Source organism: Argiope bruennichi, chromosome 3 (assembly GCF_947563725.1).
Source record: "Argiope bruennichi chromosome 3, qqArgBrue1.1, whole genome shotgun sequence".
NCBI lineage: Eukaryota > Metazoa > Arthropoda > Arachnida > Araneae > Araneidae > Argiope > Argiope bruennichi.
The window spans coordinates 8,675,270-8,702,113 of NC_079153.1; the positions used below are offsets into that span (position 1 = coordinate 8,675,270).

At 29.4% G+C, this 26,844-nt stretch overlaps 1 protein-coding gene across 2 annotated transcripts; it reads left to right on the plus strand.

Annotated features, from left to right (window-relative positions):
• The first annotated feature begins 9,183 nt into the window (after positions 1 to 9,183).
• LOC129964170 (uncharacterized) lies at positions 9,184 to 26,046 on the plus strand. Of its 2 annotated transcripts, XM_056078882.1 has the most exons (4): positions 9,201 to 9,281; positions 17,045 to 17,133; positions 17,604 to 18,487; positions 22,814 to 26,046. In XM_056078882.1, exons 3-4 carry the CDS (start codon positions 17,760 to 17,762, stop codon positions 23,124 to 23,126), a joined length of 1,041 nt encoding a protein of 346 aa, XP_055934857.1. In that variant the 5' UTR covers positions 9,201 to 9,281; positions 17,045 to 17,133; positions 17,604 to 17,759; the 3' UTR covers positions 23,127 to 26,046. The 2 variants fall into 2 exon arrangements, with proteins under 2 accessions (XP_055934856.1, XP_055934857.1); XM_056078881.1 differs by lacking the exon at positions 17,045 to 17,133 and having other exon boundaries at positions 9,184 to 9,281.
• The last annotated feature ends 798 nt before the right edge of the window (positions 26,047 to 26,844 follow it).

The window sequence follows — 26,844 nt, forward strand, 5'->3', positions numbered from 1 at the left end:
TTAAACTGCAGGAGAATATTTAATTTGATTATAAATTTCTCGTAATTTTTGTAACAATGTTGATAATTTATTTAAACTCATTTTTTTTGATTAAAAAATTAATATAAACGTGCATTATCATTAAGTGAAAAGTTTACAACAATATTAAAATTTCATAAATGACAATTGTAATGTAAATGTTACAAATTATTGAATGATGTTAATGATTTTTGTATTTAAATGTTTTTCTGTGATATTTTAAAGAGAGAATTGATCTTTTAAAATAACTGCATAATTGAATTCATCTAGAAGAGTAATATTATTTTATAATTCTGGTGAAATGCATTTGCATTTTAAGAACTGAATGTAATATTTCTAAAGCACATTTTTGCATTCCTTATGAGTCAACTCGCATATGAATGTATTGTTTTTTACAAATATATTTTATATTAATAAAATAATTTGTATGCATTCATTTTATGCATACAAAATATATTCCAATGATGACAAGTTATTTTTATATATTGAATTTTTCCATATAATGATTTTTATTAAATTAAAATATTAGTTTTCAAACAAATTGCTTCATAAAACATTGAATAATGATTCCATTGTAGAATTTTGAAAAGATTTGAGAAGTGTTTAAACAGAAATTAGCAAAATTCTTTTTGTAACTGAGCAATCATTATAATGTAATATAAGCAATAACAGAAATTCATTCAAAGACACCATAGGAAAAAAACTCATGAAACAATAGCGAGAAATTTTTAACTAATAATATAGCGTTCCAATGATTATTTGATATGCACATGTGTTAAATTGCAAAAAAAAACAACCATGAAACAGAAGCGAAGAATTGTTAACTAATAATATAGAGTTCCAAAGATTATTTTATATGCGCATGAGTTGAATCACAAACTGAAGCATTGTCAGCACAGGAAGCAGAAACATCTCTTCGAACTATAATTTTTAAAAAACCAGAATGTGATAGTAAATAAATGATACAATTTCCTGGATTCAAAGTAAATTTCCTGTCTCGAAAAGCCTTCTTTAAAAATTTTTCTTTACCTAAGTAAAAAATTAATTTATGCTTAATCAAATTTTCCATCTGGTCAGCCTCGCCTCTAAGACAAGCATATGCTTTTCTGAAGGTTAACAGGAATGTTTGGAGGAGCGGATATTCCCTTGAAGAGAAATGCTGAATCATCAACATCGAGAGATAACTTCAAATGAGACGTTGGTATATCATTCATAAACAATAAAAAAATTATTAACTCTAAGATCAGGTTTTGAAGTTTCCGGCATCCAATTTCCCAAATTTAGATTCCGTACATTTGATATAAGGAGTAAAGCGATTATTTTTAGAAACGGCCCAATGTGCCTTGTAATATCTTAATCCTGATCGATTAAATAACAGAGTAGTGTAACAGAACAATTCTTTTATTTACAGCCCTATATACATGTATACACAAAAACAACTTGTTCTCATCTAGGTTAACATTATTTTACAAAATTCACACAACAATTGAATGTTTAATCATGAAATACGTAGTTCCTCGATCAGATCGGAAAATAGACACCAAAAAGATGCTAACAAGCTGTTCAAACCAGTTATTCCAGGGGCAGCTCCAGAAATCCACCGATCCTTATCGGGTGGATCCTAACTCAGAAACCCGAATCACGCGGAGCTTCTCACCAATCAGAAACAACTTCTTCGTACACCGACGTCTCTAGGAATTCTCCATCGATGCCTATCAATGCTCTCTTCTCTTCTATTTCTTCTCTCCAGAAAAACAAAAATACCGCATTTTATTTTTGTCAGTTCTCCGTCTTCGATTTTCTCATTAGTGAACTTGAGTTCCCTATCATCCAATAGCTGCTAAGCAATGCTTTCTCAATGGTCTCCAATCGATCTTAGGGATGTCTGTTCAGGATCCATCTTTGTAGCTGACTCTTCCCAAAAACGTGTTAATTATAATCAATTTACAGCTAACACCGGCTAAAATCCATCTAACTTCGGCACTTAATAACAACTGTTGATGGTGATCGATCGTTTCTTGAAGATTTGAAGAGTCCCTTTATAATGAAAAAAAAAAGTTTCACATTTGGATGTTTTGGCGTTCTCCTCTCTTGAAGACATGATGGATTTGTTTGAAACGACGAAACACACATCTGTGATCCGTTATCTAGATTCAACAAATGACCAGACACAATGACTCTACTTAGTGAAAAGGATCCATATCTGGCTGTCCGTAGGCACGTAACTATGTGTGGGAAAACGGGTGACGTTACATCTGGCCAGAATGCTAATTACCATGTGAGAGAAACAGGGAAATGTTACAACCTCAAAACGAAAGCAGTAGAAATGTATATATAGAATATGAATCGATTATACATGTAGAATCCAAAACCAAATTTTCTAAAAGAACTGGAGAATCAGGGCAGATTCAGTCAGGAATAAGCAGTTATGTATAATTAAATTCCTATGCGTTATAATATGTTGCGTTATCACTGAGCACTTTAGCGGAAAATATGGAAGTTAAGAAAATATGAAAATATCAGAAACTGTTACGACGAAAATTTTGATTAGTACAATCGACTTATTAAGAAAAGACTGTGCACTTATCAGTTACCGCTCTCCTTTGTTTGTTTATTTTACGTCACATTTCCTGACAGAAAAAAAATATATAATACGATCTTTTATCTCGGTAGAATTGTTATGATAACAGAACGATTAAAACAGCGTTTTTTTTTCTGTTAGAGTTTCTGTCAAAAAATGTAATATCGAAACATTCTATCAAGAATTATCGATATTACAAAGAGAATTATCGGCAGAAAGGTATGCACATTCAATGAGCTTTTTTTAACACTCGAAGTTGTATGGTATCATCAAGGATGAGGTGAATTAGATTCTTCTGATACATGTACAGCATGAGATTACTCGAGGGCAGTGGATATACTATTATTAGAGCTGATTGAGCAATAGAAGGTCACTTTATCTGATCTCATAGTCACATGAATACGTAATTGCACATAAAATCTAAATGTGAGATTAAACATGCCATTATATAACACATTGCATAGATGCATATGACCTAACATCTTCTATATTTTGTAATTTATTTCTATAATTGCTTCCACTTTACAAGCTTTTTTAAATTCGAATCGGAAGTTAGTTAAGCTCTTAAAATCACACATATTGCAAATAAGAAAGACGATTGCATTGCAAAATATTTTTAAAATATCTACTTCCAAACTATATAAATAAATAAAAAATTTTAAAAATAATTTCTACTTTCGCATAATTACTCCCTCTCTTACTAAACACACACACACACACACACACACACACACACACACACACACACACACACACACACACACACTCCTTTATAATTAATAATGATAGAAATAATTACAAGATAAAAAATTTAAAATATTCTTTCAACCAATTCTTATTTACAATATTTGTTGGATTGTGATAATGATTATGGATTTTCAGAGTCGCTCATCAGCCACGGCCATCTCCATGAACCCATTGTTTCAGTTTATATCAGTGAATTAATATTGGTTCATGTAGACTCTGCAATAGACTGGGACATTCTCTCCTAGTGTGTTTCAGAGTGTTGGTATTGACCTACCCTCACTCGATCTCAATAAATAACCATTGGATGATCTCTGACCTCTGTTACATTTTTTGCTATGTTTCAGGAGGAAATGAAGAGCATCAAATAAATACCGTTCTTGACACATTTGGCTAGCAGTCACTTACTTGAAATCATTAATTAATTTTATTGAATTTCTTGTACTGAACTGGACATCGATATGCCTCGTCTTAAATGCGAAATTTGACACGCTTCGAAGCAAAATACCCAAATATGTTTGCCTTCCATTTTACAAATATGGAAATTTTAGCTTATATTTCACAGATGAAATTACGGATTTGTTGAATTCATCAATCATCAAATAGTTGCAATTATCGATAAAAATGAAGCAAACGTTTCTTGTCATATATTCCTACTCGTTTGCATTTCCTTGCATAATTTATATACAGGGAGATTTTAACATTTTTTTTTCCCTATATATGAGTCCATATACCGATTTTGAACTATGGTACCCTTCAGAGAAACTGAATAAAATTTTAGTTTAAGACATTTTGAAATATGAGCTCAAGAATCATATGAAAAATAACTGTAAAATTCTAATAATTACTCTAACAATAATAAAAATTCGAAAATTACTAACTTTTTATATTGGGTTGTCATCTTCATACAGAAAAACCACAAAACGCGTTAGAATAGTACTTGTAGCACGAAAATCACCGTCGCTGCACATTACAAAAGAAAATGAGAAGAACCAATAAGGGCAGAGAAGCCCCAGAAAGAAAAAATATTTTATTGTTTCAGAAATTTGCCATGTGACCTTCTTTCCACATGAGACACTTTGCATGCAGCAGATGGTGCATGGTCCTGCGGTATGTATCATGACCAGAGGTTGTGCCAGAGGACTTCGTTGAACCTGATGTCAGATGGTGTCTTCCAAATAAGATGCAGTATGGGGATTTAATACATACATTTTGGATTTCAGACATCCCCGTAGCCAGAAATCCACTGGAGTGAATCAGAACAACTCGGTAGTAATATAAACTTGAAATTGAAATGTTCATGTAATAAATATTTAAATTTATTTATATTATATTCATGTAATAAATATTCACCACGTTGTTTTCCTATAAGCTATTTGTTTATTTGATGTGCTGTCTCAAAGCATAAAAGGGAAGACCTTTTAATTTCTTATCTGGAGCTTAAAGATGAAAACGATTTATACTAAGACAAAACAAAGCTTAATTTTTTGTCGAAAATTCCAAAAAAATAAGTATATATAAATACTTTACTTTATTTAAATGTAATAATATTTTAATAACAACTTTAAATTATGTTAAATAATACTGTATTTTATTTAAATTTGTTGAAAAAATATTGAAACTTCTGTTTCGAATTTCTTCTGCTCTTTTAATTCACTGTACTCTAAAAGAAAACTTCAGGCTCGTTGTACAATTTTAATCCCGAGGTGGAAAAGTTTTCGCGTATGGCCATTTCAATCGACGCATGTTTGATAATCATAAAACTTTCGACTTTTTTACACTACACCTGCATTTGTTTATCTGATATTTCCTAATAGGAGAAAAGGGAATACCTTGAACATCTGTCTTATCTGGAGTTTTAAAATGAAAATGAATCATACTTCGTACTAAAACAAAATAATGCTTTATTTTTCTAGAAAATTGCAAAATTAAATAAATAAATAAAATGTATATTTTTCTTACTTTAATTAAATTTCAAATTTAATGTTAGATTTTTTTTTTAATAACCGAGATGAGCAGCTAAAAACTATATTTATTAGAAAAGTTTCTTTCAACCCTTTTTCGATTAAATGTTCAAATATTTAAGATATATATTTATAATCTATTTTATTGAAAGAAATTTAGATGAACCTGAGGATTTGCATTCTTGCACCTTTTGCCGTCAGACAGTGGAAGCAGCAAACTACCCCTTCTTAGACAGCAGTTAACAGCCATTTAAAACGTATACGATTTTTCTCCTCCCACCCCTGCCGTCTGACAGTGGGATCAGCATACTATCCCTTCTTATCAGGCAGTTAACTGCAATTAAAAACGTATACGATTTTTCTCCTCTCACCCCTGCCGTCTGACAGTGGGATCAGCATACTATCCCTTCTTATCAGGCAGTTAACTGCAATTTAAAACTATATGATTTTTCTCCTCCCACCCCTCCCGTCTGACAGTGGATGCAGCAAATTAACACTTCCTATCCAGCAGTTAACTGCAATTTAAAATGTATATGATTTTTCTCCTCGCACCTCTCCCGTCTGATAGTGGAAGCAACATACTATCCCTTCTTATCTGGCAGTTAGTTTCAATTTAAAACGCATAGAATTTTTCTCCTTCCAACCCTTCCGTCTGACAATGGGAGAAACAAACTATCCCTCCTTAAATTGCAGTTAACTGCAATTAAAAACGTATACGATTTTTCTCCTCCCACCCCTCCCGTCTGACAGTGGGTGCAACAAACTAACACTTCCTATCCGGCAGTTAACTGCAATTTAAAATGTATACGATTTTTCTCCTCGCACCTCTCCCGTCTGATAGTGGAAGCAACATACTATCCCTTCTTATCCGGCAGTTAGTTGCAATTTAAAACGCATAGGATTTTTCTCCTTCCACCCTTCTCATCTGACAGTGGGTGTAACAAACTATCTCCTTTTATCCGGCAGTTATCTGCAATTTAAAACGTATATGATTTTCTCCTCTCACACTTTATTTCTGGTTTATTCCAAGATATGCAATTCAGTATCTCCCCTCTTGTATTTATTATCTGCCTGCCCTTCCGTTGTTTTTTCCAAGCGATCTTACCGGAACTATTACCACTTGATAACCTACTAAATTATTTTTTATACAATGCCCTAAAAAATGACACTTACGTAATTCTAAATGTTATGATATTCTAATTAAGTTTTTTCTTTTTTCGACACTAATTTTTTGAACCAAAATTATATAAATAACAGTATAATAATTTCTTTGTTTCAAATCCTTTCTCGAGTTTTGAATTTGCTTTCAGTATTTGTATTATATATATATATATATATATATATATATATATATATATATATATATATATATATATATATATATATATATATATATATATATATATATATATATATATATATATTACAAAAAGAAATCTCATTTAACTTTAACAGAATTTATTTTTTACTATTATTAGATAAATAATAATTCAACTTTAAATTTTCTTTATCAAATTCATTTATATAACATATCACAGCATATATTTTGAAAATATATGACAATTAAAGAGCATTCTATTATTTATTCCATATTATAAAATTTCTTTTTATTTTTTTATATGCTCCCCAAATATCCAAAAGTTAGTAATGTCAAGTTTACATAAAGTACAGAATCATTTAAAAAAAAATATAATTAGGTAATTAATCGATTGTGTTTTCGCATTTGAGTTTGATTATGTTCCAAATATATTTATATAGTACAAATAGAAGCAGAACCAGTTTAACAAATCAACCAGGAATGAAAAAGAAAAGTTTTGTTGTTTATACATTTCAAACTAATGCTTTTATTAAAATTGTTATTTAAAGAACATGTTAAAAATTTAAATATAGTATTCAATAAAATAGTAATCATAAATCAGCTAATTTTTTAGCAAATTTCAGACATACAGATTGTTAACTTACAGGTGGATTGTATTAAAAATTTGATACAGATCTTTACTTTAGATGCTAAATATTTTTAACAAATTTAACTTATTAACAATTTTAGACGTCAAGCCTTCTACGTTTTGTAGTGGTTCTATTAACCTGTACTAGGATAGCCAGCCAGACTTCCTTCGTATAGATTTCGTTTTGTAAGCACCGTGTGCAAGATTTCACTAAATTCAAAAACACTTTGAGTTGAAGTGTTTTTGAGTTGTAGCATTTACAGACAGATACAGGTAGTTATAAAAATAATGGAAACACTTTAGATTTATAAAGAATCCTTTATTAGTATGGTGTAGGACCGTCTTTGGCATGTAATACAGCTTGGATCTCCTTAGAATCGATTTATACAAGTATTGAATAGTGATTAGAGAAATATTGTACCATTCTTCCTGGAGATATTGTGAAAGTTCTGGGAGAGATGCCCATGGAGGATATCGATTCAGTATTGAAGGCTCTAAAATAGACCATAACGGTTATAAATTGAGGTCGGGGGACTGTGCGGGCCAAGGCAGATGTTTAGTTTCATCTTCGTGTTCATCATGATGGACATGTCTCGCAGCATGCATAGGTGCATTATCATCATTCAGAATTTCATCTCTCGCAGGAAACAAAGTTTGTATCATAGGATAGACTTGGTTAGTTAAAATATATCTATATTTCTCCCCAATCATCCTTCCTTTCAGGGTTACGATTGGTCCAGCAGAAAACTCCAACATAGCTACCCATATCATGACAGAAACTCACCTCCATGCTTGACAGTTGGAAGGAGACGATCACGATCATACGCTTGTGCAGGTGGCCTCCAAACGCGCACCCGTCCTGTTGTAGGGAAAAGTGCGAAATACGATTCGTCAGACCCTATTACTTTCTTCCACTTATAAATCGACCAGGTTTTATGAGTATGACACCACTGTAGATGACGTTTACCGTTAACATCTGTGACAAGGGAATTGCTGCTCTGCCATAAATGTTCTGTTTAGGAAGGTGTCTTCTAACTGCAATCACTGACACTGGAGAATTCAGATGGGTATTGAGCTCTGTGGTCACTTTTGATGCAGTTTCTCGCTTTTTAGGCATTACAATCCGCTTCAATACCCGTCGGTCTCTTTCACTGGGCTTCTCTTTCTGGTCACTATTTTGCTTTGCTAAGTTATTAGCCTTGCCGCGCTATATATGCTTTCATGACTTTAGACACCGTACCTCTAGAAAAATTGGGATGTTTCGGTCACATTGCTCCAGCTATACGGGCTCCAACATTTTGGCCTTTTTGAAATCTGAGAGGTCCAACATTTTACGCTTTTGAAAAAAAAAAAAAAAAAAAAAAAATAAGAGTTACAGAACTTTAATAAAGCTAACACATACTACCAGAATATATACATTGCTATTTATAAAAAGAACTGCTGGCTATTATTATATTTTAATTCTTACGAAGTGCATTCAAAAATGCCATTATTTTGATAACCACCTGTATAATAAAAAATAGGCTTTCCTGATTCAGAAGGGTCTAAAATATGGGTGATTCGTTAATCTCTCAAGTTCGAATTCTTTGACGATTACAATGCTTTCTCTTTATATACGTATACTTAAAAATATACCTGATGGAATGGGTTTTCTAAATCTTTTTTCACATATTATTTAATAAAAACGTTACCTACACCCACCCCTGGTATAAAATTGGGGGCCCTGGGCAAGGGCTTGAATCACCCGAGCACTCAGATTTTTTATTTTTATTTTTATTATTTGAAGTTTGTGCTTCACAACGAGGTACAAAGAGCCATTACTTGTGATATCAAAGAGAAGAACACCGAGTTCTTGCGTTGTAATCAGCATTTTATGCCTGTGTGCCGGCGGCGCTGTCGTCAAGCGTCATGCAAAGAATTTTAGAAACTGATAGCAGATCTCTTTAGTGTAGATGTTGACTCTCACATTGCTGTTAGTTCCGCAGAAACCTTTTCAGTAGCATGGGTCCATTTCTTCTTGGTTATTCGGTAAGTACAGCTTATTTTAAAAGCAATGATTGAACATTTGATGATTATTGTACTTAAGGTATCCGACTATGTTGAAGACATGAATTGGGATGAAAATTCACAACTGTGTTTTCTGAAAAAATGTCACGTTTCTGTTTTCAGTGACATCTTTATCTTGTCTCTATGCCAATTAAAAGCCAAGATATAGCAATTGGCATGTAAGTGATACTTATGTGTAAGCATTTAAAAACTTTAAATGCATTTTCTGAAGAACGAGTTTTTTCATATTTCTTCTGTAGGAGTATCGTCGTATCTCAAAAAAATAACGGAAATTTATGATTAGTTATGTTATGAAGAATCTAATGAGCTATGGATTTGATGTCGAATGCTATAGGGAATTTGTGATTTTTTCATAAAAATTCCAAAATGTCATAGATAATTTCATATGTTACTCACAAAAGTTTTATTTTTGAATATAATTCTTAGATAATAGTTACACTCTAGGACATGTTACACATGTAATGCAACAAAGAAAAATGAAAAATCGTAACAATTTATTTCTCTATAACAATCTTAGTTTTCGTAAATAAATGTTAAAATTTACATCAAAAGTTTGCTTTTTTTCTTTATATATATATATTTAAATAATTACACTTTTATTCATCATTTTATCCCTATATTAATAAAAAAAACATCATATAAACATTAAAATATTTATTTTTTTTGAAAAATCCCCTCCAAACCTAGTCGGATACTTTAAGCGAATGTTTATAATTTTTTATGTAAATAATTGTTAGATAAATATCTATAACTGGAAACAATACTTGATATTTTAGTTTTAAAATATCGATGGAGGAGTCTTGGTTTTTTTTGTCGATTCAACAAGTAATCAACAAACAGTAAAAAAATAAAAATCAATCAAATAATTTTAGACCTAATTATTTTCAATGTGGCGAGGTCATGATTTTTTATTTATTCAAATAGTAATCACCAAAATAGCAATAAATAAGGGCTTAAATGTTTCCAGTATTTTCTTTATAATGTAAACAAATAGTTCTTAATCACTATTGTTTTATAATTAAAAGTCTTAATTTTATAGTTTCTTTTACATGTATTATTTAAAAAAGAAATTGCCATCATTTTTATATCAATTCTTGTTCTTCTGAATCTATACTCTTCAACTTTTCACATTCCTTCATTGGAACATTATTTGTATATACATTAAATTTATCTTATATCATTTATATATATATATATATATATATATAATATACGTTTAAATAAAATCACGGTGACTCTAAATTTAGTGCTAACTAAATTTCTAATTATGAATATTATGAAATGCATAATGAGATAAATACGTTTATAGTTAAATGAGGTGAAAATTATGTTTATTAAACTAATTTAGAGAAAATAGCTTGTTTTAAATATTTTCTCCAAAATGTAAGAAAAAAATAGTAATTAAATCTATGCTCTGAATAAAGATTCTACAATTTCATAGTAATTTTACATGTTTTGATCTATTTAACTTCACTTTATAAACATTTCAATTCATAAACATTTGACACTGCAGCATTGGTAAATGATGCAATTTTTGGCGTTGCAGACTTTTCAATATAAATTGGATAGTTGCTGAAATATAACTGAATATGGCGCTAGCCGAATTTGAGTCGTGAAGATTTGTTGTAATTGTGAATGTACAATATTTTTTTTTTTATTTATTTTCACCTTTGCTTCTCCGAACGACTGAAACAGCTGGCTTATAAAATACAAATGACATTCTTAAGTGTTTATGTAAAAAATGGTATCTTAGCTGAAATATACAAATTTGGTGTCTATTCAAATCGTGAATTAAATAATCATGAATCTTATAGTTTCGGTCAGAAAAGATATTAATGAAATAAATATTTGTTTTTTGTATTGTTTAAGACAATAAATATTGCAGTGTTTGGGTACAAAAACTATTATATGGGCAGCCCATCATTAACATATATTAAATGTATTTAAAATTGTATTATGACTATTTTAGATTAATGATTTATTAAAAAAAACATTAGATTCAGAAGCCAGAGAAAAGTTTAGTTATATTAGCTGCTTATTTAACGCTGTGGAGTTCTGCTCGAAGCTCTATTCGAGCATATTTTATTTTTGTTTTTGGGAAAATATGTCATATAACTAAAAGTTATAGATTTTTTCTGTTTTGTGAATGGGAACAGGTGGGTTCTTTTTTTTTGGAATTTTAAATAAAACTAACAGAATTTCGGTAGCATTTCATGCAGACTATATGCATGCAACACTATGAAATTCTATATGATAGCATAAAAATTGCTACCATATAGAGATATTCAGCAGATTGTAAAAGCTAATATAACTTAAAACAGAGTAAAAATAATTAAAAATGAATGAGGTGAATTATTAACCCGTACCTGGAGACTGGAGTCAAAATGACTCCGCGTTGTTCATTACCTCTGATTTTCACGTGGTGTTTTGTTCTTGAATGCAATCATATCCTCGGTATCTTCAAGTTGCTCTTTCAGTAGTATATTGGCAAAAGTCTAAATATGAACACGCGCGCATAACCGAGTTAATCTTTTTCAAAGTTTTGTTATTTATGGAGTCATTGACTCCATGTCCCTGAAACTGCTTTTAATTTGAATAAAACAAAAAAAATTAAGAAATATTCCTAAAGTAATATTTTAAAATATTGTATTCCTTATTTTTGTTTGTTAAATTCTAACTGTTATTAACATTAGTTTAATTTCGTAATGTTTAACCCGAAATAAATACTCATTAAAAGATTGTTGAGAATTTTCTTATAACATCTTTTTGACATTAATATTATAAAATATAACATTTTTTTATATTTTTGGTACCTACATGATTTCCAGAATATATTGTGTTTCCAAAAGAAATTTCAATCTGTTTACAAACTACATAAAAGAAAAATAACAATGGAGTCATTTTGATTCCATGCATCTGGCTTCGTGAGAAAGTGCATGTCTCCAGTTATGGGTTAATATGTTGCTGAAGAAATTACCAAATATAAAAAAAAAATTATGCGCTCCTTAATTTCGATTTCTTTTGATACAAAAATATTTTAAATGAAAAACTTCCATTTTCCTGAAACTAGAAATGAATATTTTAAATTTTCTCATTTCTAAACAGAATTCCATCGTTTCGATAAAGCACTTAAGGGAGCTTATCAAATAGAAATCATGCATAAATGAGCTGTTAAATTTCTTTGGGTTATATAAGAAAAGCAACTATTAGAGTCGCCGAGATTTTTATTACCAGCATATTTGCATAGAAGATATTTATTTTCCTATTTGCTGTACATAAATATCGTTTATCTACAGATTGTTTATTTAAATACTCTTGCTAGGCCAATATTAATTATTTGATTTAAATCAATTAGCTTCAAACTAAAGTTGTTCTGACGAGCTATCGATGACAAGATGAAATGAACTCAGTCGAAGCATCACAGGCAGCAACTGTTTGAATTGGGACATCTCTCTCGTTACGTGTTAAAATCCTTTGACTCTATATTATAATATATTTAGCGATGATTTACTACAATGTTTCAAGTATCTTTAATAAATTCTTTTTTTTTTTTTTTTTTTTTTTTTTTTGTAAATTGCTAAAATAATCGATAGGATTCTAAAATGATAATCATTTAAAATTTCCTAGTAAAAGTCATCCATCTAAAAATATGATTGCAAAGAGTGTCAAAGTTTTACGAAACTGCATTGAAAAGATTATTTTCTGTTGATACATTCTACAGAAACAGCTATAAGCATTTTTGTTCCAGACTTACTCAGGCATCCCTTCATTACTCTAGAAAATAATGTACGAAAAATCAACAGCTTGTATTGTTGTGTATTGTCTGTATATTGTCTGTGTATTGTTTTATCTTAAATTCTAGAAAAGTGGAGAAAGTATAGGTGTATCCAAATTACCCAATACTAGGGCAAAAATCTGTTTCTAGAGACAAGAAGTATAGTTTTGAATTTTGCAATTTTATTTTACTCCAAAAAAAGGATAAAAAATTAATGAAATAAATGAAATATTCTGGAGTTATTGGTGTCATTTTGCAAACTAAGTTTTTTAAATACAGTAATCACTTATGATCGCTTGCAAACCTTAATAATATTCGATCAAATAGCAGTCAAATGCCTTTATACATGATTTTCTTTTTTGCGGAATGAGGAATAGTACTTCAACTGGTTCATTTTTCGATAATGTTTCATCTTTCACTAAGTAGAGAATTTTTTTTTATCTGGAAGATCTGCCTGATTATTGGAATAATGTACCATCAGCTGTTTTTAATGGTTTAATAGGTTTCCCTAATTAGTTTGGTTGAGTTATATTTATATTCTTTGAAGCAATAGGAAGGTTATTTTGAGAAGGGCATTGAAAGTTTCACCCATGGTTAGATGAAGATGGTGACTAAACGTCACATCCTCTCCAGAAATCCACGCCACATCAATGTTAGCAAATCTTAATAATATTCGACAAAATAACTATCAGATTCTTTACTATGTGATTTTTTTTTATGTCTGTGAAGTAAGGAATGGTACTTTAAACGGATCATTTTACGATTATCTTCTACTAAATAGTCAAATATTTTATCCGGAAGATTTGTCTGATTATTGGAAGAATATATCAGCAGCTGTTTTTTTAATGGGTTAACAAGTTTCCTTAATTACTTTGATTGTGTTACATTTACATTCTTTGAAGCGAAGGGTATTTTGAGATAAGCATTGAAATTTTCATCCATGATCATATGTCGATGATGACACCTTAATCGGCACATCCTCTCCAAACATTCATGCCACATCAACGCTAGCAAAATTTAATAATATTCGACCGAATAGCTATCAAATTCTTTAGCATATGAATTTTTTGTGTGCAAAATAAGGAATGGTACTTTAACCAGGTCATATTTTGATAATGTTTTATCTTCTACTAAATAGATAAATGTTCTACCTAGACAGTCTGTCTGAGTTTTAGTTTAGCTGAGTTATATATACGCTCTTTGAAGCAATAAGAAGATTTTTTTGAGATGGGCATTCACCCATGATCAGATAACGATGATGGTACCTTAACCGACACACCCTCTTTCAACATCCATGCTACATCAACGGGAGTTAATTTCACCTCAACAGATTTAATGTACATCAAATCAACTTATTCAACAGTTCTTCAGTGGATTAGGATTTCTAGGGACCTAATAGGACCCAATGGGAGGGATTCAGTGGAATTAGGAATTAGGGATTTTCATGGGACCCAATAGCCACTGATTTCAACCTTATAATGTACCAGCATACAAAACTCCTCAGCAGAATACTTTCTAAGTTTAGTTAGTTTAGTTATATTAACGTCCCGTTTTAAAGAGACACTGAGGCTATTTTAGGAAGGATTTCGTAATTTTGAACCACGGTCGGATGACGAGGACGACACCTGAGCTGCGCCCCTCTCTAAACTTCCGCACTTCAACAACGGGAGGGCGAATGCTTTCTGGGAAAAATTCCTTTATGATTTTCAATTAATAGATACTCAAGTCTTTGTAAATTATCACCTAGATAGCTAAATTACATTTTCTAGATAACATACATCAGTGCTTTTTTTAATAAATTCTATGATAGAAAATCCATGCATGAACTTGGCTTATCTTAATCGTAATCTTATGGCATGTCAATACGTTATAATAACAATTTTGTATATTATGCAAAATCGAATTTTTTAATTATCCGATGGAAGTAAATAGGACAAATATTATTGTATGATTTTCAATTCAAATTTTTCAGATTGTTGATTTTAAATGAAATTTATATATTCATTTTATGTTCACTCGAGATATTTTGCATTCAGTTATATTATCTATATATTTAAAATGCTAGCATAGGTAGCACAGAAGGCTCTCTTATTATTTATTGTCGAATGGCAGCGGTAAAATATAAACAAAGTATCATACAAGCATTTTAGACTTCTTCATAGAATTAAGTGCTTAATCAAGACTTCGATTAACTAATTAATGGAACAGCTAAATCTTATTAGAAATTCTTGGGTAAGGATTTGTCATATATAAGTAAAAACTCACCATGAATCAGAAGAAAGAATATGCTAAAGAAATCAAGATGCTGGAAACAAGCGTCAACCAAAATTAAATTGAGCATGAAAATAGGCTTAACAGTCGCACGATGGATACTCACCATGACTTGCCTATGAAAACAAATGTTTATATCTTCCAATGGTATTGTCTCCTAAAGATTGTGTTTACACAAACTTAAAATTAAAAAAAAATTGCTTTTTTCATGATTCCAATTTTATTTTCATACAATGTGTGAGTTTGAAATTTTGTTATGAAGAAATTCAAATTCATCAGTCAAAATACTCAATCGGGTTCTTTTGTCATTGCTAAAGATAAGATCACAAAATTGTTTTCTTTGAACTTTATCACTGAAGTAAGGTTTTTATTTTTACTTTTAGTTCGTAGTAAGCATTTTTCGTATATACATTTTTTTTTTTAATTTTTCACTAATCATAATTTGTTTATACTGGCACACTTAAATTCATGTTTTTCGGTGTAATAAAATGAAAAATGAAATAAAAACAATTCACATCTTTATTTCACATTAATTTTAACACTCTGAAAAGTCAATAATTTGGACGAAAACAATGATTGCCAAAAATTTAATTCATTTTAAAAAAAATTAGTTAGTTTTTCTAACAATATTGTATATCACAAAAGCTGTGTTATATTCCAGTTATATTTTGAAAACAAGATACATGTATCTGCTTTAACTCTTTCTACTTAATTTTTGGACTAATAAGGAAATTGATCATTTTAATTTCGCCAAATTTTATTACTATTATCAAAATTGGCAATTTATGCTTTAAATATATTTATATGTTACTAACATTTAATTTAAGCAGCCTTAAGTCTACAGGTTTCTAAAATAAAAAAAAAAAAAAAAAACTATTTTTTATTATATATGTAAAGATGACAAACTTGTTCTAATAGGTATAATTTATGGGATAGAATGAAAATTTAGATTTAGTAAATTTTTTCTGAAATATTTTTAATGACCTCTAACAGTATAACAAATGATTTTTATCACATTCAAAGCATTCTACAAAATTGGAATTATAAGCCTATTCTTAAGGATTTAAAAATTAATATTGGATCACGATTAGAGTGGGAAACTTGCATAATAATTTAAATTGAAATTACTTTAATGTAAATTATGTTCTTTTATTAATTTGAATATGAAAACGATGAATGAAATGTTGAATAGTGTGTTTGTACAATGCTTTGTGTCTATATGCACATATTGTTTTAAGTTTAATTTCTTCGTATTTTGATGTAAATTAAGTAAGCATTTTGGATGTCTTTTGAATACATGAATCATCTTAATCAACCATATATCAACCAAGACATGCTATTTATTTTAATGGTTTTTGGCAATGCCATATATTATAATTTCTAATTCTTCCTGATAAATGCCTGGCTTGTTGAGGTTTTGAATTTTAGTGTTTGCATATACACTAGAGTGGTTCATAAAATTAAATTTGTTATATGCAGCTGCACAAGGAGTCATAAATTAGCATATTTCTGCAAAAAGTTTTCAGAATTAAAAAAAAAAAAAAATTGTGACAGCTTTTTCTGAAAGGGCAAGAACCAAAATTGTTTTCCAGTTATTTTTTAAAATTTCAAAAGCTTTGTATTTACAATTTTGTCCTCCATTATTTCTATTCATGTTAGTTTTGAAAACTTTTTTAAGAGTGGAAATATCTCAAAAGAAGATGGAACGTGTAGCTCGAGACATGAAGTTTTGTCGGAAGTCGAAGCAAGCAACACTTGAAACTTTGAGTATGTCCCCTTTCAGTTCGTTATTTACTTGAGACACCTTTTATTAGAAAATTCATTTTATTTTTGCCCTTTTGATTTAAATTCCTAAAGTGTTTTCTTAAACTTTAGTCTATTGAATTTGTGTTCATTTTCTTACAGATTGGTTGGAAATAGTTATGATTTGAATTGTGGGTCAGAGAAGAAACTAAGTTAAGATTTCCATTATTGACAATCCAAATGAATTCAGTTGCCCTTTTCTATCAAAACGTGTAAATGTAGTACTTTATTATAATTGGTTTTAATTATGAAAAGAAATTTGATCAGTAGTAGAAATGTCAGCAATTAGAAGGCTGACACAGATGCCAAAAATTCGCATACGTGAATTCCTCCCCCCCTCCCAAAAAATTGACAAAATTTCTATTAAAATTAAAAAAAAAAAATTACCTACATTTATTTTTTATTGTGTTAAAAAAATTTTCTTATGTTTTCAGAACGTTGAAGAATTGTACAATTTTCTTTTTGTCTATGATGAAGAAGTGATTGCTAGACTTATCGCAGAAAGCGTAAATCATCCAAAGCTACAAGATGTGATTACTGATATTATACTAAAGGTTGAACGTGTGCACTGCTGTTATTTCATTGAAGAGATGGATCGAGAGGAATCAACTGAGTTTAATATTAATCTCTCTTTGCTGGCTAATTCATACCAAGAAAATGATATCTTCCCCTCCCAGTTGTCATGTTTTTTAAATTCTAGAAGAGCTTTAATTGAAAGCTTATTATCAGCTGCCTATGAATTAGAAAAAAATTCTTTCACGGTTGCAGTAATGAGGCTGGTTGGCTTAACTGTAGGAGTTATTCGCTTTCTAAGTAAAGTTTCCTTAGATCGCTTAGAATCTTATCTTAAGATCTCACCAATCCTAGGACATTCAATTCGATATCTATTAAATGCTGCTTCTCATTTCGGACCAGATCTAAAAGTTCCAGTTCAATATTTATTAATTGTTGCCTCTTACTTTGGACCAATCTGTGTAATGACTTCTTTTGTAGAATATTTACGCTCCAAATATATACTTTGTTGCATCATAAACACAGTTGAAGAATACAAAAAGACATTGGAACCAATAAGCAATTATGTTTCGGAAAAAGATGCCATGCAAAGTATTGTGACAAAAATATTCTCCCAAGAGATTGACGAAGATGTCATTACGAAAATTGAAGAAACAATGGAATATTTGGAATATGATCGGAAGATATTTACAGCTATATTAATTTCAAAAGTGAAACAAAATCCTTCTTCTGTCAAAGATGGGAACTTTTTGTGCAAAGCATATCGATTCAGCAGAACAGAAGAAGCATATGAATGGTACAACAGGTAAAAGAAAATGTTTTTTTTTTTAAATTATATATATATATATATATATATCTTTCAAAATAGAGTAACTCATTTTCATTTCTAAGAGTCGTTAGTTTTATTCATTGTATCTAGAATTTTAAAATCATTCTCGTATTTGAAATATGAACTCTATTTTCATACAAAAAGATTGTTATCCAATTTTTTGAATGATTTTAATACCTATTAGCTGATACTGAAATTATTAAATATCTCTTTTCCATGATAATTGAACCATTATTGAAATTATAATATCGATAGTTTTTCCATTTCCTCCTATCTACATTGATACATTGCGCATACCTCTTATGTGCTTTTTCAAATTTCATCCTATGTATAAATGATGCTAACTTTGTATGCATCAATTATAGTTTATGCTTTTGAATTGGCGATGACTGTTTACAATAATTAAATTCACTAAATACGGTTACTTCACAATTTATCAGGAGTAAGAGTTAAGACTTGATACTGATGTCTTGTTATATTTTTAATAAGAATAAATCATGAAATTAAGTGTGTAGTTGCGTTTTGGTAAAATTCTGCTGATTTATGGATGTTTTACCTTAAATGTTGGCATCAAAATATTACGTATAATTAATATTTACATTTTTTTATTTACATTTTCCCTGATTTACAATTTTTTATTATATGCTTACAAAAGTTAATAAAAAGTTTATTTTTAGAAATTTTTTGAATCAAATTTTTAAGTTATTCTTATTTTTAAGTTATTATTTAAATTAATAGATAATTCTTCTTCTCTTAATAATTTATTTATAAATTATGATCGAATATTGCGGCAATTATACTCATCGATTATTGTTCTATTTGTTCAAAGTTTTTACACTGAATACAAGATTTTAAATTTTTGTACTGCTCCGCATGTTGATATTATAGCAAAAGTTGTTTTTCAGGAATATAAATATGCACATTTAACTAATGTGTTTGAAGTCCCACGAAGGCTGTTTGAGTTGTTTTAATGAGTGTACAACATTTGGAAATTCTTAATATTGAAAATGCTTATACCAGATGAGTGCAGAGGAATGCTACAGTGTCGAAATGATTTGCTACTTCTACGTGCAAACAATTTAGAATTCTGTTCTACAGCTAATTTCAAGGGAATAATTCCCAGATTTCATTTATTTATTGGTAAGAGCCAATAATGCTTGAATGCATTATAGGAATTTGTTTTCATTTCACTCTGAAATCGCAATAGAAATTGTTCTTTTTTAATTTTTTAATTTGATAAATCGGAAACGATTGTTAGCATCACGTGCACCAAATTCGTACTTCCGGTATATAAAGGATGCTATTTTGATTTCTTTAATGTTGTTAAAAAGGGGTTTTATTGAAAAGTAAGTATGTCCGAAAATAATAGCTCGATGTTTCAGAATAAATCATGTGATTTTTATAGGGAAACGAAGAATCTCAAAAAAGGCGATTATACATAGGAAGTATAGCTGCTTCATTAAAAGCATAATATATATCCTTTTAACTAAACAAACTAACCAAATACCAATTATACAAGTGAAGAATTCGATGTCAGTAATTTCTTTACTACTATTAAAAATTTGCAGGTAATAACTGAAGTAGCAACTCAACCAAACGCTTGCCGAGTATTATGAGCTAATATTTGATGCATTAGTATTTGGCGATCATAGTTAGATTTTTCACTCAATTGCGCAGCTTCCAGAACATTGCTTTATAGTTCACAATGCTTGCTACTATGGCATCTGTATGCTTTCATTTCATCATCCTATGCAAAACCTCAATTACCTGTACTCCCACTAAATTAAAAATATTGTCTGTCACCTTGAACAACCATTTTATCAACTGTTTGCCTAGGAAATCGATACGATTCTCGATGTTGAGAGAGGTTGATTTCCAAATCATACAAGTTGCACTTGGCACAAGGTATATATTTCAACTCTTTTCTCGAACCTTTTAACGAAGAGAGTTTAATCTGCTTTGTAAATTGATATTCAAGTTTTCAAATACACTGAGAGTATTTTGTGAGACGAAATTCTGTTGGAATTCAGTCTCGGGTTTGGCAATGGTCAGATGACAGAGACTATACTTGAATTAGAAAGAATTTGGTATAAAAGTTTCGAATTTTTTTCTCGAAACAAAAGTCTATGAATTTATTTTATTTATAAATATCTCTTTGAAGTGGTAATACCTTTCTTTTTTCTAATAATCCTGTTTATTTTTTATTGCTCCTGATAATGTTTATTTTTATTACTCATGATACTCCTGTTTATTTTTATGTTACAGATAGAAAGCTATCAGTAGTATTAAGAAACATTTTTTTTTTCAGTATAATAATTATGTTTTACAATTTTAAGCTAAAATTAAGTTAAATAGAATAAAATAAATCTTTCAACTGACTTGCGTTCTCAAATCAATGGTAAAATGTCTGTAATTGTTTGAAATTAGTATAGCTAACGCGAGCTAAGAATTTTGATGATATTTTTGTTGATATGGGTTTTTGACCTAACTTTTACTAAAACAGGCAGGCTGATTTTGAAACTGAGTTCATTTTCATCTATTACGTCTCGTTTTTTTCCCTACCTCTTATCTACATGCATTTATTGTAGCTGAGATGGAGGAGATATCGACTGATAACGGAGCGCATTTTTCGTGTTGGTAGGGGTGAAATATCTCTAATCTGGCAAGAGGCAAGGTACTATGTATGAAACTGTTACCTTTGAACAGTGAAAGCATTAGGATATAATAAGAAAAATGAATTCTACTTAGAGAGTATTTTGTCTATTTTTAGTTATATTCTTATAATTTAATTCAACTGAAACTCAACTCTATGTCAGTTTTCGTCTGTGTACTTCAATCTTTTGTGTACAGCAAGTGTAAAGAAGAAATTTTCAAGACCCTTAACATTGAGTTTTCGAGAGAAAACGTAATGAATTCATCGTACTTTCAAAAGCGAATTTCCTCAGTGTTTTAAAATTAATAGTGCCTTTGTTTGTACTCATAATATAAGAAGAGGGAAAGATAGTTATAGGAATATGATGTAACAGAATAGTTACTCTATCAGTAAAAGTTCAGAGCAGATTTTGAAGTGTGTTTCTGTCTTGCACTTTAGTTTCAAATCTTCATAACAGCAATTCCTTTAAATAAATCCAAACTGATTATTAAATTTTAAATTTACCATCATGAGTGATTTAGAGACATACAGAGAGTCATTGAATCAACACTCAGAGAGTTACTGGGTTGTTGCACTTTACACATTAAATAGATTCTTATAATTTGATCCTAAAATGGCATGCAATGTGTATACATAAAATATCCTTGTTGTCTATTGCATATCATGTGCAATTGCATATCACTAAAAGGTATTAATTAGTCTTAAAAATTGGACTTCACGACTTGCCATCAAAACTGCTGCTTCAAACATTCTACCTTATCTAATTTTTGAATAAAAGAAAACATAATATTCATATTTCAACACTTGAAATTACATTTCAAACGGAAATATGTTAAAGCTTTGTCAAATGATGGAGACCATTTTAGGTACCTCGTTAAAAATGATCTATCTCGTCTTTAAAAAAAAATAACAATTCCTGTCTGTTTAGTTACTGTCTATTGATTCGGTGGATCATTATATTTTGCCAATTTATTTTGACATTGTCAGGATTGAAAAATAATGTCTGATTATTGTTTGACCTTAACTTCCAAAACTTTTTGGGAGGTCCATTTATACAAGATTTAAAAAAATTACTTCGTGATTTTCAAGAAACTAAGCTCTTGAACTCCCACAAAATGCTTAGTTGCAAAATACCATCAAGATTATGATATCATTTTCCGAAAATCACTCTTGACATGCTTCCAGAAAACCTAGTTATGAATTATAAATAATCCTGAGTTATGAATATGATTCCACTAAGAATGGTATCAAAGTAGAGGAGTTACCTTTTAATTGACTGTTACTTGCTCACTCGATGCTTATGACCACGTACTGAACACTGAAAAAAAAGCTACAAACAAAATTTTTTATTTTAAATAGTATGCAAATGTGTAAAATTCGATGGAGATTCAAAATAGTTGTAAGAAAAATACATTCATGTAAATTATTATTTTGTTACAGATGCAAGGAGTACATTTTTCGAAAAACATGGTGATTATCTATTATTGTAAAAAATTGATGTGATAGGAAAAAAAAAATTGAAGTCTTTTTCAGATCACACCCTAAATCTAGTAAAAATGAAGCCCATGTAATACAATGAAAACTGTGTTCCCAAGTATAACGAAGTCTGATTTTTCCTTTTTAGATTGAATTTGTTCATTTATTTTTAGAATGTCATGGGGTATTCATCTCGTAGATCCAGCTATTCATGACGAAGAAATATTTATCAACAACAGAATTAATCTTCTAGACATCCGAGTTTGGAAGGATGAATTATTCCATCTAAAAATGACATATCATTCATCAGGCCAGTCAATTCAAGACATAATATTCTTTTTAAAGCCTTTAAAATTGCCTGGATTTGTTCTTTTTGGTTTGCATAGCGTATGTCTTTTTTATAATGTCCAAAAGTTTAACCATGCAAAGAAGTATATGTTTTCCAATGATTTAAGAAAACTAGCCTCTAAACTCCTTAGAGGCTAGCATTCTTATGTTTTAAAAACATGTTATTTTCACAGATTTTTTTAAAGAATATTGAATTTGTTTTATTTTTTTATATTCTTGTGATCAAGTATGAAAAAAAAAATACTCCCTGCACCATTTTTTTAAGTGAATGGCATACTAAGTGCATGGTCATTTACAATTCAAGATAACCGCATGCTGACGATAAATAAAGTCACATCTTAGACGAATGACACAAACTGTGTGTCAAAATTGTCTCAAAATTGTGAACAATAATTCCAAGAAAACTAAATTTAGCAAGTAACAAAACAAATTTATTAACACAAAACGAACTATTTTTTTTTATCTTAGATATGGAATCAGAATGCAGAATATAAATTAATTTTTGTCAGAAACGCCCAACTCTACAAATATTTCAACTTTAATAAATATATACTTTCAAATATTTATACTTTAAATATATAAGTATATTATTCAGGTCATATTTCTTTCCCGTCTCTTAAAGTTACTTAGACGTTTTATGATTATTATTACAAAATAGCTTTCGTTTCTTTGTCAACTTGATTTTTCAAAGATTTTCAAGATAGGGACTAAGAATCGCAAAAGCTTAAAAGCAGTGATCATGAAAAAAACTATGCATAAATGATTAATGCATTGTTGTATTTTCACTGATACTGTAGAAAGTTGATAAATTATTAAGAATTACTTTCAGAGAATCCAAAACATCAAATACATGTCATAAACTCATTTTAATTGAAGAGCTAAAATTCTTTCAAGGTTCGATTTTAAGGATAATTGTGGAATATAATCTGATTTGTATGGTTTCTTTTTTAAAAAAATGTTCCACAGTATATTCTTATTCTATAAAAGGATGAAGGATTGTTTTCTTAAATATGTCAATTCTATAATATGGAAAATTGAAATAAAGTTTTTAATGAAGAAATCCTGTAAATCAATTATATATTCATTGAAAATAATAAAAAATACTTTGACAATGGTTTTTTAATAATACGTTTTGTACTATTAATAGCTTATATATATAAGGCTTTATAGTAAGTCTATTGAAGATTTTCTATTGTCATTTATGAAACTTCTAATTGGCTGCGATGTCTGTAAAGCGATTATTTTGAATTCTAAAATTAAATTTATAATTGTGAAATATTGAAAAATCACAAGAAAATATGAAGTACTCTAATCACTTCCGAACCATATTACAAAAATCCTCAAATTATTAAAGGTAGAAAAAATATTTTCTCTAAAAATAATGTCAGAGGGAAAAACCTTATTAGCTGCATTAAGGGGATATTATCTGTACAAATTTATTATGCTTGAAGTATTTGAAATATGGTAATAGTTTAAATCAAGGCCTTGGTTTCTAGGCTTGAGATAATTAGGAATATGTTTCCATTGAAGGCTGTTGAGTATGACAGTCTAGTAGTACATGTATGCTATTGTTATCTCCATGACTTAACCATTCTTTTGATCGTGTGTTGTGAAAAGTCGAGTGATAGCCGTTATTATTATTCATCTTCGCCATGTTACATTTTAAAGCAATAATACCTCATTAAATAAATCCTTATTGTTTAACAACGGATTCTAAAACAATCCGCGCTTTTGCGCAAGCGTTAGGATGGGTTTAATGCGTTAATAAGGGTGAGAGGAAACATGAAAGGATGAGATGTTTACATTTAACAACTAAATAAACTCGGATTACTCGCAGACTGAATTAAAATAATGCGATCAGAAACGACACGATACTCACATACAAGTGGAAAAAAATGAACAAAAAATATCTAATAGGGCGAAAATCAAGGTCAAAGAATGACGAAGCATTCCGGAAATGCTCTCATTCTTCCGCGTCTCTCCCCTTAATGAGGGACTCGTCGAAAAGGGGTCGTCTCAAAATACTGAAATGAACAGTATATAGCTTAAATTCAGAATATTAATCTGTCTTCTAGAATATATTACTAGAAACTGGATAAACACACGAGTTGGAATAACATCTCATTTTTATGAACTTTTGTCTTAATTCCTCTTATTTTTTTCTAAAGATTTGATTAATATCATATTTAAATCTGCTCATAATACGATAATATTATGGCATATTTCATATTTTCGAGACATGTTTAGATTCTGCTAATTTTATTACTTCAACAAAATGATATTACTGAAAACCAAATTCCCTTTGAACAATTTCCCTTTGAACAATGTCGGGCATGTAGGCTTGTGCCAAGCCTACATGCCCGACATAATTTCAATGAAATTGAGTCTGACCTTCAAAGAGAAATAATATTCTGTTATCAAATCAACATGTTCCTTTTCTTAATGTAGGATGTTAGCTAGAGATTTGCCTATGTGTTAAACAATGTTGTTAAATCTCTATTTCTGTATTATTAAAAAAAGTTCAAAGATATTTTTTATGCCATGACATAAATAGCAAGACTATTTTACGATTTTTGGAACCATTTTTTATTCCTGCTTTAGATATAAATTAAAAGAATTTTGAATGCCTAAAGCTTTTAATTGAATCTTTGTTTTTGTTATTATTTCGTGTGTTCCTCATTTTATTATTTTATTATTCTTCAGCTATTTCCATTTTTACAGTTTCCTGAATAATTTGTACGATTGTATCATTATTTTTATAATTTAATACATTTTAATCTCTTGAAAGTTTTTTTTTTCTGTATTATCTAATTACATGACAAATCTTTTTTGGGAGCTATTATTGGTTTAATTGATTTAAATATTAAAAGGATGCTTAGGGTGCATATTAATTCTATATAATTTCCGCATCAACGGTATAGAAAAATTTTAATTTTAATTTTTAATATGAAAATGTTTTAATATTCGTCTTAACTGTCAAGAGATTGAAGTAATTTTTTTAAAAGTTTTATTTCATATTCAGTGAAAATAGAATGAGCTGTGGTAAGAATATATTAATTTATTAAAATATTCTTACCACATTTGTATTTTAATTATTTTGTATTTTTTAATGTTTTTCTGTGATATTTTTAAGAGTGAAATGATCTTCTAAAGTATTTGCACACTTGAAAATGAATGTATTTAATACTACTCTATATATGGTATATGTATTTTAGTATAATATTTAAAGTAATGTTAAATTACAATTATATTTGATGAAATGTAAAATACGAAAAATATTTTTTTTTCGTCCTTTATGTAACACTTTGGATACAAATGTATTGTGTGCTGTGAATGTATTATTTATCAATAAAATTTATTGTATTTACTGATATGGCGAATTTGATTTTTCAGTTACAGATTTGTTTTTGAATGAAAATTTATATAAACTTCTTCATAAAACATTTAATCCTGATATGTTCAATTTCACATAGAAACAAAGAAATTTTCTAATATAAGTGTTGTTTCTACAAATTCGAAATTATCAGAAATACCATCTTGCTACTGTCTTTTTAAATTCAGAACCATTCCACAGACTTGTTGAATCCATTAATTTTGATACAGCAAGCATTATCAAAATGATAATTCTGTAATAAACATACATGTCCGATCCATTATCATCTAAATACATAATTTTAATTATCAGTTTCTTGTTTTCTATGCAGTATTATGAGACAGCGAAATCTAGCAACTGAATAAAAGTTTCATATAAAATACGATTTTTTTTTTTTTTGCAAATAATGGATGTTTAAGAAAACATTCCTTCAGAATATGTTTAATAAATATGTCAACGATATATTACGAGTTTGTGGCTGTG

Excerpts from the sequence above, each read along its gene's own strand:
- LOC129964170 (XM_056078881.1), top strand. The coding sequence starts at position 9,255 with ATGGGTCCATTTCTTCTTGGTTATTCG. Across the intron at positions 9,282-17,603 it reads CATTTCTTCTTGGTTATTCG|AACGTTGAAGAATTGTACAA; the intron begins GTAAGTACAGCT and ends TTATGTTTTCAG. Across the intron at positions 18,488-22,813 it reads GCATATGAATGGTACAACAG|AATGTCATGGGGTATTCATC; the intron begins GTAAAAGAAAAT and ends ATTTATTTTTAG.